Source organism: Arvicanthis niloticus, chromosome 9, assembly GCF_011762505.2.
Source record: "Arvicanthis niloticus isolate mArvNil1 chromosome 9, mArvNil1.pat.X, whole genome shotgun sequence".
Taxonomy (NCBI): Eukaryota; Metazoa; Chordata; class Mammalia; order Rodentia; family Muridae; genus Arvicanthis; species Arvicanthis niloticus.
In genome coordinates this window covers 78594455-78615675 of record NC_047666.1, presented here as the reverse complement: position 1 = coordinate 78615675, position 21221 = coordinate 78594455, and the positions used below count along the sequence as shown (strand labels likewise).

At 36.3% G+C, this 21221-nt stretch overlaps 2 protein-coding genes across 5 annotated transcripts in view; one reads left to right on the top strand and one right to left on the bottom strand.

Moving 5' to 3' along the window:
- The window catches only part of LOC117715179 (solute carrier organic anion transporter family member 1A4-like), a 116993-nt gene that overhangs the window by 22881 nt on the left and 72891 nt on the right, over positions 1-21221 (top strand). Inside the window, 2 exon segments of the mRNA XM_034511852.2 lie at positions 846-1010; positions 4394-4567. Coding sequence (XP_034367743.2) covers positions 846-1010; positions 4394-4567 — 339 coding nt within the window.
- LOC117715178 (solute carrier organic anion transporter family member 1B2) overlaps positions 8854-21221 on the bottom strand; it is a 55954-nt gene continuing 43586 nt past the window's right edge. For all 4 annotated transcript variants that reach the window (XM_076940759.1, XM_076940762.1, XM_076940761.1 and 1 more), the window contains 4 exons: positions 17997-18178; positions 14265-14329; positions 11036-11153; positions 8854-10109 (listed from right to left, as the gene is read on the bottom strand). In XM_076940759.1, coding sequence (XP_076796874.1) covers positions 9893-10109; positions 11036-11153; positions 14265-14329; positions 17997-18178 — 582 coding nt within the window. In that variant the 3' untranslated portion in view covers positions 8854-9892. The remainder of the gene's footprint in view (positions 10110-11035; positions 11154-14264; positions 14330-17996; positions 18179-21221) is intronic.

The following is a 21221-nucleotide window of genomic DNA, read 5'->3' as shown; positions in this document are numbered from 1 at the left end:
CTTAAGAATTTTGAGATTTGATTAATTTTAAATATAAAGTCTGAATACATATATATATGTATATATTACATATATATATGTATATATATAATATATACATATATATATGTAATTTGTATCTCTTTTAATACAGGAAATTTTACATTTACTTTGCAGATGTACAAATTGAAACTCCAGGGAGAACTAGTAGGTTTGTCTTTACAGAAAATGGCTCTAACGCCACCATAGTAGAATTGTACACACTGAGCCCATTGCCAGTCATTCTGACTTAACACAGTGTTTGAGTAACAGGATTTGAAATATAGCCTCTTGATTCCCAGAGTTTTTTGTTTTTATTTTATTTTCACTGCTGAGTACTTTCAGAAGAGCATGTGTGATTAGTCAAACACTCTGTTTTAGGAGCTAATTACAACATTTATCTTAGAAATTGTATGTTTTGTTCAAGTCAGCCCTCTTTCATTATTTTGTACCTTGTAGATCAATAAGAGATTAGCCCTCTTCAGTTTAGATCTGATAGGACTGTATATTTCCATAGAGTAGATACTTTATGTTTGGTTTTGAAGTAAGTATAAAAAAGTCATAGGACCATTGGAGCAGAAAACTTGTGTGTCAAAAACATAGTATAGAGACCACATGTTGATATGGATGATTTCTGCTTTTGTTCTGTGGGAGATGAACTGTGAAAATATATATATATATATATTTTCTCTGTTTGTATCCCTCTCTACCTCCCCCCAATTCCTTTGAATATGTTCATGTGCATGTACATGCTGAGATGAAGAGATGAAAATAAAGTGCTTGAGTAGGTTTTTCAGTATCTGTAACATTATTTTAAATCATTTCAGAGTTCAGCACCCTCTATATGTGGAGAATGAGGTCCTTTCTGACTGCAATGCAAGGTGTAGCTGTTTAACAAAAACATGGGATCCAGTGTGTGGAGACAATGGCTTATCATACATGTCAGCCTGCCATGCAGGGTGTGAGAAGTCTTTTGGGACTGGAATCAACATATGGTAAACATAATTTCAATGTTTGCGCTGATGTGTATGTATTGCATTGACATGTGCTATGAACTAAGCCTACATCTGCTAAAGAAAAATGTAGTCCTTGTTAAAATAGATTAGTATTTTTTTTGTGAAAAAATCAATTTACTCTGTATATACATATTTGTCCTTAAAATTAAAATATGTCTTGTTAAATCATGACAGACTCTAAGTATTATTTCGTAATTGCAAAGAGTTGGGATCATTATTCAATATTTGAGTTACAATTTTCTCAACTTGCCGTTCTTTCAGAGGGCATGATTAGTCCCCTGACCATAGATGGTACAATTCATAATACTCCAGCTCTAGGCCATCTGACACCCTCTTCTGCCTTCTTCAGATACCCACATGCGTGTGTTTTTATATATATATAGATATAGAAGCATATGCCTAAATCAACATTAAAGTTAAAATTTTAAGAAATTCTGGGCAGAATCTGCCCTGTGTTGTAATAGGTTCACATGAACCAAGGTTGTCCTCAAACTTACTATATTGTTAAGGTGGACATAAACTTATCATTTCTATAATGAGTTTTGCTTTTTTTTTTTAATAATGAGTTGAGTTTTTTGTTTGTTTATCTATTTATTTATCTATTTATTTAATGAGGGGGGGCATGTAACCAGGTGCATGTGCACATAGAGGCTAGAGGCAACCTCAGGTGTTGACACTCAGGACCATGTATTTTGTGCTTCTGAGACAGGATGTCATTGGCCTGGTATTTGCTGATTCTGTTGGACTGCCTTGCAAGTGAATCCTAGGGAGTCACTTGTTCCCAACTTTACATCCAGGGTTGGAGCCACAACCTCTATTCATGCACCTTTCACAGTTGTGTTAGGATGAGAACTCAGGTCCTCATGCTTGTGCAGGATGATACTGACTGTTACATCTCCCTAGCTATCATTATTATAGTTTAGCAGGATAAAGAGTCACACATTTTCCTTGATGTCAACATGTTGTAATACTTAAAGGTGATTGGTTCAAAATGAAATATAAACTTTGATTCTTAATCAGACCTGACAATATAACAACTCAAAATTGCTGTTTCTGCCAGGGGCCAGCCCCAGCATGGGTGAGAGGAGAAGCAGCTTCTTTCTTCTCCTTGTCTGGTTCTTCTTGAGGCAGCCCTGGTAGAAATGGAAGTCAGGAGCAGCAGAGGGGGATGGAGTAAAACTTAGATCTTAAGAGATTCGGGGTAAGGCCTTGAGCCTTACAAGATTTTTAGGGTTACTGTAATAAAAGTTTTACTTATCTATGCTAGAAAACTTCACTTATTATGCTAGTAGCTGACCTACCATCCAAGATCCTGTGGCCAGAAACTGCCGTTTCTGGCACTTGCATCTCAGCCCTAAAACCAGCAAAGCATTAAGTAAATAGCCTTGTGCTATCCTAAAAACTTCTGAGGGTAAAAGACTGCAGGCTAGGGTGATTAACACTTGTAGCCTAACAGCAGAAGATTAGGCAAAAGGCCTAATACTCTCTCAGCAGGAACTGCTGGGCTCTAACTTATTTCTGCTAGTCAGAGGCCACAGGAAGAAAAGACACTTAGAAAAGTTGCTGTAGAGTTTATTAGATGTAAAAAGTATCCTATGAAAGCTATCTGAGGGGAAAGGTGAGAAGGTCCTAAGTGGGAAAAGAAGAAAATTCTAACAAAGGAAAAATTCTAAGGGGAAGAATTCTAGGCAGAGGAAAAGGAAAGGATGAATGGCTCCTAATGAATGTCTACATCGCATCGATGGCTACTCTACTGCTACTGCTAACAACTACTTCTCTCTTTTTCTTTGTCTTCAGTACTTATGCATCTTTCAGAGTACATGGTCACATGTTACAAAGTTCATCACAAGTTCACACCAAAATTCAAGTCATAAATTGAAATAGTTTACAACAGAGAATGTTTACATGCATATCCATTAGGAGCAATTATATAGCTAGACATTCATCACCTGTCTAGCTCCACAGGTTTGCTGAAAGTTTATAACTATAACTTAGGAAATTAGTGAAGTTTTACGTAGATAAACTCAGGCAATATTTTTTCTTCTGTGCTGGAACGTATAATAAATCGTGAATTCGAAAATTCCCTTTTAGTGACCATTGGTTAATTGTTTTACAACCTCTTGGAATGTGCTCAGAGCAGGAAAAGGTCTGGTTACTATCTAGAGCAGGGTTCGCATTGCAGTTTTGACTATGAGAGAGGGACCTAATAGTAGTCCCATTATAAAAGAGCTTAATAATCATTGATATAATTTTAGGAATTCTTATAGGATCATCATTAAGACTTAAGAAGTCATCTATTTGTCTATATAGTATCACTACAAGACAGTACATCTTTGTGGATCTGCAGAGATCTGCTCCATAGGGGTGTGCTATTGCTTAGTGATTGTTACATATGTTTAATAATAATAATAATAATAATAATAATAATAATAATAATAATGATAGGAAAAGCATATCAATAGCATAAATCTTTCCTAAGATCACGTCCACCACAGGCTTGCTAATGGGGCACACTCATTGCAGATTATATAATAATCCGAGGCAAGCATTTCAGAATGATCATCTGATAATTATTAGCTTGTCCAATTATGGCTCCTGACATGTTTCTATTGTTTACATAAACTCCCTTCTTTGGGTACACTACTTTATTTATTAGTAAGCATCTAACTATTCCATTAACATTCTGAGATAAATGTCATTTTAGTACTTATTATTAGATAAAAACAAACCAAATCCATATTTATTTATTTATTTTTTTAAATTATGTGCAGGCTAGATAGTTGTCTCACTGGATATGGCCATTGCCAATAAGTCTTACCACCAATTTAAATCCTGGGATCCCCACAGTAAAAAGAAAGAATTAACTTTTTACTTCTATTAGCATGTCATGGCAACCACATGTCCATATATAGACACTCACATGCACATGCATGCACACAAATATGTGCATGTACATACACAGACAAGAAAGATGAAACAAACCAATAAAATACAGTGCTCATTCAGGATAATTGAATATTTGCAAATTTACTCCATGTATTGAGAAAATACCAATTATTTAAATCCATGCTTTTATGTTTAATGATAGATTTCTGAGACTGCAAAAGAAAGATGAAAATAAATTAGAAAATGATCTGCTATTTGAATTTAGTGGTTTTTTTTTTTTTAAATTTAATGGTGTTTGTGCTGAAACTTAGATCTTTAATTGGACTACATGTATGTTCTTCCTCTGAATCATATCATTGGTCTCAACATTCTATATTTTGAGTCAAGTGGCTGTGCAAGAAACAATAAAGGATTGATCCTAATATTTTCTTCCTTATATAGGATATTGTTTTCTTTTATTTTGCTTTTTGACAGGTGTTTCAGAACTGCAGGTGCATTCGATCATCAGGAAACTCATCTGCAGTCCTTGGCCTGTGTAACAAAGGCCCTGACTGTGATAACATGCTGAAGTACTTTATAATCCTGTTAGCAACTGACAGTTTCATCTTCTCAGTATCATCCATACCTGGGTACATGGTTCTTCTGAGGTAATAAGTAATTCCTACATTTAGATTTTGATCAGTCCTTCTTCATATTGTGTGTACACACACTCATGTGTGCCGACACTGTACATGTGCATGACTGTCTCTCTTTGTGTGGTGTCAGTGTTCATGATTTAGGCTCTGGTGTTACTCTAAGTAGACAGTTGTTCCTCTCAGAAGACAATGCTAGGGAATCAGCCCTCTCTTTTCATCTTGTTGTTGAGGCAGGATCTCTCTTATTTTTGCTGCTGCGCTATGTGTGTTTTCCAGCCTCCCTGTTGCTTGAGGTCCTAAGCAGTTCTGACTGTTCCTCCCATTTCACTGTGGGAATGCTGGAATTTCAGACAACTGCTGTTGAATTGGGCTTTTATTTTTTAATTTTTTACATATGTTCTTGGGTTCAGGGTGTTGAACTCAGGACATCAAGACTTCCTTTACCCACTGAGCCACCCCAGAGGTGTCATGTAGACATATTTTTGATCAGTATTCAATCCTTTTCCCAATAAAGGCCCTTGGAGTCATGGTTCCAAGGACCTCAATGCTTTAACATACCTTAATCAAGACTCTAAGTACTGCAAAATTTACCAATAATTCAAAGTTTGCTGCAATTTTCCTCCCTGTCCTCTTCTATTTTCTCTCTTTATTAACGATAAATGAATGGATGCCTTGTTTAGGAATCTGAGAGTAGTTGCCTAGCACTCACTTTCTTTGTTTTTTTTTTTTATTTGTTTGTTTGTTTGTTTGTTTGTTTTGGGGTTTTTTTTGGTTTTGTATTTGTTTTTTGTTTTGGTTTTTTTTTTTGGTTTTTCAAGACAGGGTTTCTCTGTGTAGCCCTGGCTGTCCTTGAACTCACTCTGTAGACCAGGCTGGCCTCGAACTCAGAAATCTGCCTGCCTCTGCCTCCCAAGTGCTGGGATTAAAGGCGTGCGCCACTACCACCTAGTTTAGCACTTACTTTCTATGGCTCAGTTAACTCACTGGCTAAGAGTGAAACTGTGTAACAAGGAGGAAGTTCCCTTGATATCCTGCCCTCAATCTACCTTTAAGAAAAGGAAGGAAGCAATGCACTAAATAACAGGTACTCTTTAACAAGCGGGTAGACGAATGCACTGATCAGTATTCAACTCTCTAACATAAAGTAAGAAAGTTGCAGCAGAGATAAATTTCAAAATTGTTGTTGTTGTATTATTTATTTTTTAGCTGCTGTTCTTTACAGTCTAGCAAACTTGACACCCACTAACAATGTAAAACAGTTCAGCCCCACCTTTCCTGTCTCCATGGAATTCAAAAGCAAAGTTGAGTTAAACATGATGTGTAATTGTCATGGTTAATACTTAGAAAACTGAGCCTGGACTGGCTTGTTCCCAGGCAGCTGCCATTTTTTTGTGGCTCCTCAGCTTTGAATGAGGTTTCAGCTAGCTAGATGAGTAGGCCCTGGCATCCATGAGATGCCAGTGTGGAGGATGGCTTTGCAAATCCACCATGCTGCATCTTCAAAGCTTGGCTGAACCACAGACAATACCCGTCATCCTCATGGTACCCAGTAGAATAAAGTCTCTTAAAGCTTAAAGGTTATCCAATTGGTTTATATATTTGGAAACGCTCAAATAACAAGTTGCCCACACAATTAGAATTGCTACCCAAAATCTAATCTTTTGATAAGTTGCTACCAAGGACGGCTCTCAAACCATCCCTGGGTCTCCATGCTGCTCACCTCCTCCTCACTTGTCTTCTCCCCTTTGGCTCCTCTCCTCCTAACTCCTCAGCCCACCTACCTCTCATACAGACCAGTTGCTGAGCTTTATATATTCCACTACATGTAATTTGTAGAATTTTATCCTTATAGACTAGACTAAGCTTCTTACTTCTCCCTTCCTTTCTATTTCAAACTCTTTCTCCTCTCATCCTTTTCCTCTTTCTCCTATGCTTCCCTTCAATACATCTATGACTTCTGTTCTTCTCTATTCTCCTCTACTATCCTGCCATTCCCCTATTCCTTCTTGATTTCTTGATGTAAGGAAGTTAAGGTTTATTGTAAGATGTTTTAATTTCTTTCTTCATTTGTGTTGAATTTGATGATTGTAATATAAATGTTAGATGACATAATGCTATTTGCATGCTGTCTTTACTGTCTAGTATGTTCTATTTTCTTGAAACCTGTCATGGAATTGCTACCAAAATGAAATTCCAATAGTGAAATATATTATACTTTCCTTGCCCAAAGGTGTATTGGTAGGAAAGAACCACATTTTAATAGGGCTTTCATATTCCTAAGTTATAACAATATTGTCAGTTTTTATCCTGGATGCTTTATAGGCCCCCTTTTATATGTAATTATCAAAGTCATCACATTTATTTTTGTAGGTAGTACAGGAGAGACAAATGTATATAGTTGTTAACTCCATATAACACTTTTTTAATGTCATAGCTTACATACTAAATTCTATGTTTGTGTGTGAGACCACCTTTATAATATTTTGATTTTTTATATAACATGGTTATCTTTTTTTTATCAATATGACAAAATGCCTGGCAAACAACATAATAAAATAAATATGTATTTGGTTTGTGGATTCAGAGGTTTGGGTCCTTGGCAGTGGGGATGACATTCTGATTCCTATGAAAACCAGAAAACTATTCATCTAGGTTAGCAGACAATGAGTAACTATTAAATGGCTCAGCCATTTAGATGGAGATGTTACCTTCAGGGACCAAAAAAGCAGCAAGCTGCCCCCCCCCCTCACCCGGAGATCTGGGTGTATCTGGTTTTATCCAGCTGCTTTGACTTAGAGCACTTATCTACATATTTACCCACTATGCTCAGTACTGCACAGGCAGCTGCCACTAACACTATAGAGAAAGAACTGTGAGTTCTTGCTCTCCCACTCCCAGGCTGTTACCTTGCTTGCCCTCTAGGCCAGCAGGTCCAAAGAAAACAAAGGAAAACTTTGTTTGATACAGCCTGCACTGTGCTCTTCCTTTCTCCTAAAAACCCTTCAACCAGATGGAATTTTGCCTATTTCTAGGTATGTTCATACATGCTGTGTTAAGTACTGTACTTAAATTATCTGTGAGAAAAAAGTTCTGGCCATTTTACTTTTTACAAGTGTGTATGGCTGAGGTGACTGAGATCCCATTCCTGGCCTGGCATGCCTATAAAAACAGTGTGGTGGAAGAACTCAACTACTGTCAACTTATTTGTATTGGTTAAAGTTCCAGCTGCCTTTAGAGCCCCACAATGGTGGACTGTAACCCAGATTGTTAGAGAGTTATCCCTTTCTTTCTTAAACTGATTTTTTTTCAGACTCACAAACACCATTAAGAAATCAGCAATGGCAGTTTGATCCAAAAGGAAGCGTTAGGCTCTGACTGCCTGAGTCCACAGAAGTGACAAGAAGCTGCCAGCATATCACAAGGTCATTGGTTCATTTCTCTCTATGCAGTCAGCAAAGAAGGCAAGGGGAACCAATGCCACAATGTTATCAGTGAAGACCAGCATCAGCAAAGCCCAAGGATGACCATCAAAGAGCAGCAAGGTGAACCAATGCCACACACTATCATTCGCTGTCTGGTTACATTTATAGCTTTCCCAAACATTGCATGACCTTTTATGTGTCTGCTTTAGCAAAACCTCATGTGCCCCTTTCCAGGCAGCTTCTGGAAAACATCATTTATCTGTTCTCAGGAAAACAACCTCCTATGTGTCTGCTTCAGCAAAATTATCCTTTTACATGTCTGCTTCAGCAAATCATGCTCTCTTAAGACAGTTTCCAGAGAAACAACACACAATTGAGTCTTCAAAGAAACCAAAAATTTCCATTTCAATCATCTGTCAAAAACTTCTGTCACTTGAAGGGTTATTTGCTAAAGAACTTAATTCAGACGATGCCAAAGATGTTTTGAATCAGAATCTCTAGTGAAGAAATATGCTTTTCACACATGTGTAATTTTGAGTATTCATGTGCATATGTGTGTGAGAGTGTGATTAAAAATTATTCCCCATGTCTAATGTATTCAGACATTTGCTCTTCAGTTATGGGCATTGTGTTGAAATTTTTAGGAGGTAGAGTCTTCCTGGAGGAAGAATTTCACTGGGTGGGAAATTTGAAGTTTTATAGTCTTGCCCAGATGTTTGTCACTCTGTTTCTACTTTCAGTTGTGGATGAAAGGTGATCAGCCACTTTCCTGCTCTTATCACCTTGTCTTCTGTGACTATTGACAAGTCTTTCCAAGCAAGGTGAACCCTATATGTATAGAACTGCAAGCCAAAGTAAATAACTTTGTTTTCTGAGTTACTTTTTTGTCAGGGTATTTTATTATAGCAACAGATCAGTATTTTAATAGGCTATTTTATTGCAAACAAAATATTTTAACATGTGACAATAAAGCAAGTTCAACTTCTACCATCCACTATACTAAAAAAGATCTCACTAGAAAATACAAGATCCAAAGATATTTCCTCTCATTCACTCTATCTTAATTGTATCTATGTATCTATCTATGTATCTATCTATGTATCTATCTATGTATCTATCTATCTAATCTAATCTAATCTGTATCTATATATCTCACATCCAAAAAAGACAAATAGAACAGTGATGATGTTGAATGCTGATCTACTCTAACACCCACTGTCTGGCACACACTTACTCAGAGAACTGAAAGGTATAGTGAAGGCTTATTTATTCAGTTGTCTTAGATTTCTTCATTCAATGTGGGTTTTCCAATTTATTTGCATAGCTGTTAAAATGCATTCTAAGGTACGTTTCTTGATAATTATAGCTTGTGATTTTCCTAAATTGCTCTGTTTTATTCTCATTGTTTTGTACAGTATGTGCAGAGAAGATAGATGTGTCATTAAACACAATTTTAAATGAATAATTATGGAAACTATATGACATAAGATGGATACCAAAAGATGCCACATCATTGTAGAGACTTCAGGCATGAATAGCACCATGCAAATTTTGATTTTTGAAGACACTACTTTAAAGACAGCAATTTTTCATGTTCCTTTTCCCCTTTGTCCATCCTAGCCTCCTTACTTATTCTATTGAGTAATACACACTTAAGTGAATACTAGTTTTTCTATTATAAAGTAACCAACTTTCATTCAGTAATTTTTTTACAGATCATATATATTCCAATCCTAGCTTCAACTGCACGGCTATTCCCTAACACGGATGCTCTTATTTCTTTTGATTTGTAGCTTGTTTCATTGTAAATGCATAGAATTGTTGATTCTCCATCATATTTAAAGTGTGAAAATCTTCAGTGAAAGGACCAAGGTGGTGTTTGAGAACACAGCAACAGATATGTCTTTCTCTTTTCTTAAAGAGGTGTTTCACTGTTTTGTTCATCAGAAGGTACACAATAGTATCCATTTTTATTTACAGATTCTGCGTTTCTTTCATCTGTGAATTTTCTTCCATTTTCCAGTACCTTGTTATCGTTTGTTTTAAATTTTTTCTTCATGACATAAATTAATACAACATATAAGAAAAGTGCTGGAGTTTTTAAAGATATGTTTAAGCCCAAGTAGATGATTCTAGAAAAAAGGAGGGACAGATATTATTTTATATTTTGTGGTACAGCTTTTAGTACATATCTCTGGTATACAAACCAAAGAGTTAAAAAAAGGTAAACTTATATTTAAAAAATCAAACATTATGCATTGGATCATAAAGTGTTTGAAATTATTTCTCAAGAACTGAGAAGCCACAATGATTGAACCCTGGCTGACACTTTAGCTTTCTGATGGAGAAAGGAGTATTTAGATCTTTTCCCCCAAGCCATCCAATTACATGCAATAAAAGAAACAACAAACAAGTATATCAGGTGTTTACAGTCCATGTACCTAGGTCCATTAATATTGAGACCTAAACATATTACTATTGAAAGCCATCCTCTCCCTGTGCCTTATAACAAGGTGATTAGTTGTAGTAGTAGTTCCTCTGTCATAATATTTACATCTAATTTTCAGGGAAAAAAACAAAACAGAAGTCACACTAAAAGGAAATAAAAACAAAAATCATGGTTTGAAGATAATGAGCAGTCTTTAAACCCAGTCATGGATATGCCAGGGTACTAAGATTATCAGGATCTGGATATGACATTAACAAACACCATACTGTCCACCATAATAATAACAGTAACTCCACCAAGGCAACACTACCACCACCATTATCATTACCACCACCATTACCACTACCACCACCACCACCAAGAGGCAAAACAGGACAAGGTCAAGAACACTGACTACTCTTGCAGAGAACCTGGGTTCTGACCCCAGCACTCACATAGTAATTCATAGCCATCTGTAAATCAAGTTCTAGAGAATTCAACTCCATGTGATCTCTATGTAAACTACACACAGGTTGGGCACACACATACATGTAAATAAATGCACTCACATACATTTAAATATTATAAAAAGATAAAATCAATTAATGAAGTACATTTATGATAACTCACCCAAATAGTCTGGAGTTATATAGCCTACATGCCCCACGTGCTCCACAGCTGGTAAAAGACCACTTAATACATGTTCTGTCAATCAATGCTCCATAATAGATTGGAGCTAGAATTCCTCCTACAACATGAGAAGTAAATCTATCAACCCAAGACAAGCATTTAAAATAAATCAAGGTGTAATATCATATTGATACACAGTGAAGAATGAAAATCTGAAAACTTTGTAGGATAATGTCTTGGTTTTTGTTTGAACATATGCGAGAATTATATCAATAGCTCTTTCCAAAGGTTGTACCACCATCTTTGGATGTGTAATGTCATACACATCTTTTGTCTATTTCTATCCCTTGCAGGCATAATGCACAAGGAATTCTTCATGTCTGTAAGCTATGTTCTTATAAGACAAACTAGTTAAAGCCTATTTAGTGACATGTCCATATGCCAGGGTTTTTTTTAATTCACCAGAATGTTTTGGAATATTTGGAGTAGACTTTAGCTTTGTGACTAGTGAATAAAAGGACTTATCCCAACCCCAATAAAGGCAGAAGCTTGTGCAAGTATTTGAAGCAAACTAACAATGGGGGCTGGAGAGGTGAGTCAATGGTTTAGAGTGCTTGCTGCTTTGGAAGCACCAGAGTGTGGGTCCCAGCACCTATATCAAGAAGTTCACTGCCTGTAATTTCACTTCCGGGGAATCTGATTCTCTCTTCTGGGAGGCACTACAGGCAGGTGGTATATATACAGAAAATCATGCATGCACACGTACATATAAATAAAAGTTACTATCAAAAATAAATACAATTTAAAATGCTCAAAGGTGGAAAAAAAGGAAATCTAAACAATGGAACTCTTACACCAGGATTCTCTCCTCAGACAAGCTGTGGTCCAGCCTCAACTTCACCATGGAATGGTGGCTTCTAGGTTTAGAATAGCTTCTGTTTTTGGTGTCATCTGACCCCAAAACTCACTGTTTTCGTTCCATTAATTTTGTACTTGTTGAAATATCTTTTAGAGTGTTCTAAGCAGTTCAGCTTTAGGGCTTTGTAACTATTGTTTTTGTGTTCTGATTGCATGGCCTTAGTTTGGGGCCTAACCTTCAGTCATGGGCCTTTTGAATAGTGTGCAAAAGTACACTTCAGGGCTTCTCAAGAGACCATGCATAGTACAAAGAAGAAACTGTTTCTTGTTTCTGTTTCAATCCACTCTGAGATTGACTTAGTTCTTAAATAACCAAAGATTGGAGGAGTGTGTTAGTAGAGGTCTCATTCAGGAGCCATTTGGTTTGAATTCTTACTTATTTTGATCAACAAGTCTCAGTTTTACAGTGTTACTGATTTTATTTTTAAAATATTAGTGTCTTCTTTTCTACAGATGTGTTTTAACTAATTTTTATGTGTGTATTTGTCCCTGGTTGTGAGTGCAAAGAGTATCAATCCACTGAAATTCAAGTAAAGGCAGTTGCAAGCCATTTGAGATGATGTTAAGAACAGAACCTTAAACTTTATAAGAGCATTATATACTGTCAGTCACTGAGCTACCATACCAGGCTCCTAATCCTGGTTGTCTGAGAGCAAGTAGTTGACAATGGATTGATAGTGGAGGCCAATGTATCCATAAAGTACTGGTCTGAGGAAATGAGTTAGAATGTTCATATTTCAAAAATTATGACCATCCCTTAAGAAATGAAAAGTATATATCAACAATATATATTTTGCGTGTGATGTTACTGGTATGATAAAACAAATTAAATGTTTTAGGCAAGAAACTCAGCCTTGGTGATTGCTAGGATTTACTGTTTTCAGTAACTTATTTTCCAAGTGACTTACTCAGTTCAATATACTGAGAGATGTTTCACAGTGTTCAGTCATATCTTGTGGAAGACAGTTGCTTTGAATTAGAAGTTTGGTGCTTAGTAAATGTTTTCCCTATAGGAACATTTAAGTTCGATGAGGCCATGGACCTTAACTATTATGGAAAATTCCTTTTCTTTATTATTTTATGATTCTAGAGAAATTTCTTTTATTCCTCGAGTTTCTCCTTTGCCTATCAAGAAGCTTACTAGGTACAAAGCACATCGGTTTTGGAGGCAGGTAGGTGTGTGGAGTTTCATTTGGGTTTTGGAGGTAGGGGGCTTCTGCTATGTACAAAACCTTCCAGACTAGAGATAAACAGTGAACTCCAGAGAGGTCCTCCTTCTCACCCTCCTCTTCTTCTTTTCTTCATCTTTCTCCTTTTCTCTTCATCTTCCTCACCTCTTCTCTCATTCTTATAATTTTTCTTTTTCCCTTTGAGTATCCAAGGATCTGTCTCCTATACACATCATGAACAATTTCTTCCCCACTGTTGTCCGTGAAGGCTCTGTTTCTTAGCTTGCAAAGATCCCTAGGATAGACCTCCAACTCCTTTGCTGATCTTTAAAATCTTTTCATTAGTACTTGCCTCTGATTAGCTCTCTGCCCTATCCCTAGGTAAGTAAGTTTACTTTTTTATATTTCTTTACATATAAGCATTTAATGTATATAAATCCTATAAATGTTATGTGAGCAGTTGTGAAAGTAGCAACAGACACTTAGGAGTAAGTGGTTATAAAGGAGGGAGATGCTTCCCTTAATCTCTATTAGTTATGTTCTCGGAATATTTAGAAATCTAGGAATCTTAGGAACCTAACCTTGACATAAAAGTCACAACTTCTTGAGTTTCCTTTTAATTAAAATGTTGTCTTCGTCCAAGGTGATAGATTCTAGTCCTGAGTTCTCCTTCCCTTTCACATGCTTAATTGTGATAAAGGTTCTGGAGCCTCCAGCACCAAACAGTGGGAAACCGGCCTGTCAGCCTCTGGTTTTGTTCTGTGCAGTCTCAAACTGGCCAAATACCCAACACTCTCAACACACAAGAGGCATTACCTAGAAATGTTATGTATGGAGATGGACCTTTGCTATGCCAGACTGAAAGAAGCACCTCTCATAGCAATGAAAACGAACAGCCGATCTCTGTGACATAACTTATTGTACACACAAGACAATTCCTACGTCTAGCCTCAACTTTGCAGTTAACTATCACATTCTCTTTGATGTCACTCTGGTTTCTTGTATCTCCTACTGCTTTAATTTACTATAAAGAGAAATGATTCTGAAACCTTTAAACTTTCCTTAGAATCAAAACATATTTACGTTCTGCTTTTAAGCTTCGCATAGGTATTTGTTTCCAGAATTTGATTTGTTTACCATACCTAGTGTTCGTATAACCAGTGAATGGAAACCCATTGCAAGTGATTTCAATTCAGGTTGGACACACCTGCAATAAGATAAAAGCAAAAATAATACTTAATTGTGTTTAAAATGGTAAGTTGAGTTTAAACTTAAAATGTTTGCTGATCTTATTTTTCTTTATGGTAGGAAGAAAACACTCATGAGAATGGCCCACATAAGAAGAGACAAGACGCTGAGTAATAAGGATTCACCGTGCTATGATTTTAAGGGAGTCCAGAAAGTTGAAACTCTTTAGCCCAGGATGGACCTGGACTCCCAGAAACCCTCCTACCTCAGCCTTCTAAAGTGCTGAGCATACAGATGTGAGATACCAAGCCTGGCTACATTTTATGTTTTATTCAGTAAATATGCTGTAATAATATCTGTAGTCAGCTTTATGATGTCTACAAAGACATTGGTCTCATGTGTCCCATTCAGCCAGGGCCTTGACAAAAAACCAGATCTAGGTATAGGTCTCAGCACACTTCCTGCTTCTTTACTGCTATGACTGTTGTTAGCAGAGAAGTCTAATGTCATTGTAGATTAAGGTAAACTGTAACCAGAAAAGTCAAGAAATGTATGCATTCTGGACTTCCATGTATATAATTGTTATGTTCAAGGTAGAGAACTTGTTATCACCTTGCTTAGTAACACATTCATTCATGGCTGGGGAAGTGGCATGTCACTAAGAGTCCTTGTTGTTTCTGTGAATAACCAGCTTTCAGTTCCCAGCACCCACATTGGACAGCACACAACCTCTAGTAAATTTAGCTGAAGGAGATGAAACCCACTATTCTGGCCTCTTCAGGTACCTGGGCTCACACGGCCATATTCATACATACAAATGTACACATACAGAAACAAACCGTAAATTAAATCTTCCAAAAAGGCATTTACAAAAAGAAATACATCATTCTATCTAAAAATAATTATAAAACATATTTATGGAATATATTTATGGAATAATTATGAAATTATTTTGAGTTTTCTTCATTGAGTTAGCTAGAAACACCCCTACTTCTATAAAAATCTCATCCATGTTAATGAAAATAAATTATGTGAAAAAATGGGTGGATGGAATATTACTCCTGCTTAAATACTTTTGCTGAAATACTAAAATGATGTTATATTTTACATCACCTTAAACTACGTGATGCTTATTTGTTCAGAGAGCTAAGTAGCTATGTCATTCAGCCAATTGGAAGAAACCACTTAACATCTCCTGACAACTGATAACAGTTCTTCAGTTTGTTTTTTGAGGATCCAATATGTATTAGCATTCTGAACTTTAGTTTTCTTGAAATGTGATTGATCCTTAATCTTTGCAGGAAAGATACCTCTTACTAAAGACTTCAAATCATGTTTCAGAATGCTGGTTGCTCCCACTCAACCTCAGGATTATGGGGACTAAGACAGGAAGTTCACTTGAATAGTATAGTGTACAACCAGCCTGGCAACATAGTGAAACTCTGTCTCAAAAATAAATGAATAAATTAATAACGTTTTCAAGGGACCTTATACAATTAAACCGTTTTCATGAAAACGGGTCCTGCATTGTTTCAAGAGATGATTTTTAAGTGACACCTCAGAACCTCAATCAGATAGGTAGCTCAGGCATCTGATGCTAGGGTTACTATCTGGGAAAATAATGCTCTCTTTATTTCCTGGCTGATCCACATCACTGGAACTTAAGTTTTAAATGTTCTGAAACCTTTCTTGGCCACTTGACATTAATGTTTTTGTTTATCATAAGTCTATGAATTCTGAAGAGATTTTGTGCATCTTAGTGAATCTTTCATAAATGAGAAATACTCTTTTTATAAATAGACAACATTTTATATTTAATGAACTAACTAATCATGGGAAGCACCTTAATGAAATATTTGGTCAGAATAGAATTTAAATGAGTGTAGATGCTAATTAAATGTCTATCTTCATTTAAATGGCAATTAAAACCTTTTTCCCTTATCTTGGCCTTTGGGGACTTTTAATCAACATGGAGTTCAAAAGTATAAAAAGATATTAGCCCAGGTAATCATACTCACATAAATACATTTTTGAAAATCAACATTCAAATATTAGACACTTTTAGTTTTAAATGTGACTGTGGGTGAATTAGTCAAATGAAGCTGCTAGGACCTGCTCGCTTCCCTGGCCATGTATTGCACTTGTCCCACCATCTTCCCAGCACTCCCAGCCAATCAACTACTTCTCCTTTCAAAACACTTTAGCTCTTTCTGGTTTCAGGGTTTAAAGCATGAATCTAATTCTCGCCTAAAATCCTCATCTAGACACTTTTTTAGATCATGGGATTGAACAACATGGGTTTTTTTTTTGTTTTTTTTTGTTTTTTTTTTTGTTTTTTTTTTGAGATGTGCCTTTGAGAAAATCATAGTTTCTGTCCTGCCTTAAACTAGGTTCCTTTTAATCATCTTCATAGCAGCAGTTTCCTTGTTATCTTAGGATCATTTTAGAATTATTATGTGCTCATTTTAATGATAACTTGATTCATAATGGTTTTTGCTGTTGTACTCTGGGATGTACACCCACAATTATACTTACTGATAAGTGCACTATGCTATAATGCATTCACCAATGCACATACAAGTAAGCACACTGGTGAGTGAGCAAGCAGCTAGAGTACAAGGGTGTGACTAGCGGGGAGTGTCCATGCCTATGAATGGGGCTGTCTATGTCTATGTATCTATTAACTTATCTTGGAATATTCTTCAAGCATAAATCTTATATAAATATTTGTGTAAAATCTGAAGAGCTCCACTCTTTTCATATTTTTATTTCTTAAGCCTTCAGTCTATTGCAAAAGATTGGATTAAAAGTTATTCTGTGAGTAAATTAAAACTTTGAAATATTATTGCTATTTAAAAAAATTTTAATATGCTTTAATTTTGTTAATTTATGTCTGTAAGTGTGTATTCCTGGTGTGGGTGTACGCCCTCAGAACTTAGAAGATGGTGTCAGAACCCTTGGAGCTGGAGTTACAGGTGATTGTAAGACACTTGAGGTGGGTACTGAGAACTGAAATCAGGCCCTCTGAAGGAGCAGTACGTGCTGTTAATTGATAAGCCATCTCTCCATCCTAGAAACATTACTGTTGCCTGAAGTTTAAGCTTGTTAGGCTTCCAAATGTGTTTCTTCCATTAACTTCAATAAATGATTCCTAGCGTAGAATAGAACTGACCATAAAAGTTCTTCTAAATGTAAAGAGAGATGCTTAAAATTGAGACAATTTCAAATAATTCTATTTTTAAGTGTCTAGCAAGCTGAGACTTCACAGAATCTAGATTTCCTAATAAAAGTAGCATATACAAAATTGTTATTTATAATATTGAACTAACAAAATAATCATGAGAACATATGCTCTTATATAATTAAGATGGAATAGGAGCTTAGGTTCCAAATGTAAGACAATAGAAGTCAGTAAATATATTTATCATCTAATATACATGACTAATAAAGATGTCTTAACAATTTATACTCAGGATAGAGAGAAGTCATCTTTGTTCCCATTTGTGATCTGAGAGGTGACCAGGAGATTTTTGAAAGTTCAAAGGCAGATGATCTGGCTTCCACAATGGAGGTGGAAGGGGACTGAAGACTGATTCCAGAGATAATTATCTGAGTTCTAAATCATCACACTCACATGCATTCCACAGAGAAATGCACATACATGCACATAGAAAAAGTATACTCACTTCATCATAATCAACATAACAGCAGTGCTTCCCATTGCAGTGAAAAAAGACAAAATGACTTGAAAAATTATATAATATTTATATTTGGTTTTGCATTTGTCTCTTTGGCATTCACCCAAATGTGCTGAGTGATTTCCATTCAGGAAGCCAGAGTCGCTGATACAACTGCAGTCATAGAATTCCTAAAAGACAGTTTTTGAAATGTTATAGAATGTGTTTGCAAAATATGAGAGTGCTACAAATATATCCCGTCATATTTTAAATGGTTCTTCCATCCTAGCAATAATGTTTACTGTTTTTAAAACTTCTAAAACATCATTGTTTAATAATTGAAAGACAAAACTTTTATCTGTATTTATTTCTTGCCAAGAAAATAAAATTTGCTAATTTTTAATTCATTTCAATTTCAAGATTATAAAATAATTGACTAAATTAGCTTCTCAAACTATTCATACGTTCTTCACTCAAACAAGTTCTTTTTTATAATTGTCTTCTCACTTTTCCTTTCTATATTAGTTTTGCATCCTTATTTACTTAAAAATTTCAGCTCTTGATCAGCCACATGCCTTTAAGAAAAATTGGCCAGACAATCAAGGCATTTAACAGTTTGACAGCAACCAACACCTGAAAATGAGAACCAGGTATATAAATGAGTTGAGTCACACAAGGTGTACTGGAAAGCATGATCATGCCAAGTGTGGTAGTGCACACCTATAATTACAATACTTAAGAAGACCAGGCAGAAGGATTTTGAGTTAAGGGACAGGCCAATTATAGAAATCCTGTCTCAAAACCATAAAATAGTAGCTGTTTGTATACCCAATGTTTGGATTAGGTAAATGTAAAAAAGAATATTTCCCAGCTATGTGAGATATTGAACAGATTAGTGGTATATGCAACACTGTAAGTAATTTCTATGCCTTGGAGTCAGCAGGTAACTAAGGAATACTCATAGGTCACAAGGGAAAGTGTGGTTTGAAAGAAAAAGAAGGTGTCCTGGTATGGCATATAATAGTCATATGTGAAAACAATGCTAGATTGTCTGAGTAAAGAGCTAGCTTTTGAGAATTCAAAATTGACATGTGAAAATTAAACAGTCAGGCAAGGATAAAGTCAGGACTGTCTCTTAAAGAGTCAAAGGTTCAGAGAGCCTGTAGTTAGAATCATAAAAGTCAATAAAAATTGTAAGTCTTGTCTATATGATGATTTAAGATTTATCTTTATACAAATACGATGCAATCCCCATCAAAATTTCAACTCAATTCTTCACAGAGATAGAAAGGAAGAGCAATTCTCAGTTTTACCTTGAACAACAAAAAATCCAGGATAACTAAAACCGTTCTCAACAATAAAAGAACTTCTGGGGGAATCATCATCCCTAACCTCAAGCTGTACTACAGAGCATTAGTGATAAAAGCCAAAACTGCTTGGTATTTGTACAGAGACAGGCAGGCAGACCAATGGAATAGAATTGAAGACCCAAAAATGAACCCACACACCTTTGGTCACTTGATCTTTGACAAAGAAGCCAAGATCATCCAGTGGAAAAAAGAGCATTTTCAACAAATGGTGCTGGTTCAACTGGAGGTCAGCATGTACAAGAATGCAAATTGACAAATTCTTATCTCCTTGTACAAAGCTTAAGACTTAGTGCATCAAAGACCTCCACATAAAACCAGATACATTGAATCTAGTAGAAGGGAAATCAGAAAAGAAAAAAGAAAACAAAAAAACAAAAAAAACAAAAAACAAAACCAAACCAAACAAAACAAAACAAAACAAAAAAACAAACAAAAAAAAACCCCTCAAACATCTTGGCACAGGGGAAATTTTCCTGAACAGAACACCAATGGCTTATGCTCTAAGATCAACAATTGACAAGTGGGAACTCATGAAATTGCAAAGCTTCTGTAAGGGGAAGGACACTGTCAATAGGACAAAAGAGCAATCCACATATTGGGGAAAGATCTTTACCAACCCTACATCCAATAGAGGGCTAAAATCCAAAATATACAAAGAACTCAAGAAGGTAGAATCGAGAAAACCAAATAACCCTATTAAAAATGGGGTGCAGAGCTAAACAGAGAATTCTCAACTGAGGAATCTCAAATGCCTGAGAAGCACTTAAAGAAATGTCCAAAATCCCTAGTCATCAGGGAAATGCAAATCAAAACAATGCTGAGATTCAACCTCACACTGGTCAGGATGGCTAAGATCAAAAACTCCAGTGACAGCAGACATTGGAAAAGATGTGGAGAAAGAGGAACACTCCTCCATTGCTGGTGGGATTGCAAGCTGGTACAGCCACTCTGGAAATCAGTCTGGCTGTTCCTTAAAATACTGGAACTATTTCTACCTGAGCACCCAGATTTACCACTCCTGGGCATATACCTAAAAGATGCTCCAACATTAAATACAAGGATACATGCTCCACTGTGTTTATAGCAGCCCTATTTGTAATAGCCAGAAGCTGGAAACAACCCAGATGTCCCTCAACAGAGGAATGGATACAGAAGATGTGATACATTTACACAATGGAGTCCTACTCAGTTATTAACAACAGATTTCATAAAATTTGCAGGCGAATGGATGAAACTTGAAAATATCATCCTGAGTGAGGTAACCCAGTTACAAAAGAACACACATGGTATGTTCTTACTGATTAGTGGATATTAGCCAAAAAGAAGCTCAGAATACCCAAGACACAACTCACAAACTACATGAAACTCAAGAAGAAAGAAGACCACACCAAATTATGGATGTTATAGTCCCACTCAGAAGGGGTTAAGAAAATAATCACGAGAGGTAGAGGGAGGGACCTTAGAGGGAGATAAGTGGGGGAGGGAAAGGGGAAGCTCTTCAGATATGAGCAGAGATTGGGGAGAAATATGGAGATCAGGAATTTGAAAGAGGTGGGTAGCAGTGAGGGAGGGGGAACTTAGGGTAGCCACTAGAAATTCCCAGATGCCAATGCCCCAAGAGATTCCTAGGACCCAACATGGAGGACATTAGCCGAAATACCCAGCAAAGGGGAGACAGAACCTGTAGTGACTATATTCAGTGGATAGGTTCAGACCATGTTTGAGGGATGGGGCCACCCACCTACCTCAAAAATAGCAATCCAGAATTATTCTTGTCAAAAGGAAATGCAGGGGCAAAGAGTGGAGCAGAGACTAAAAGAAAGATCATTCAAAGACTGCCCCACCTAGGGATCCATCCCATCTG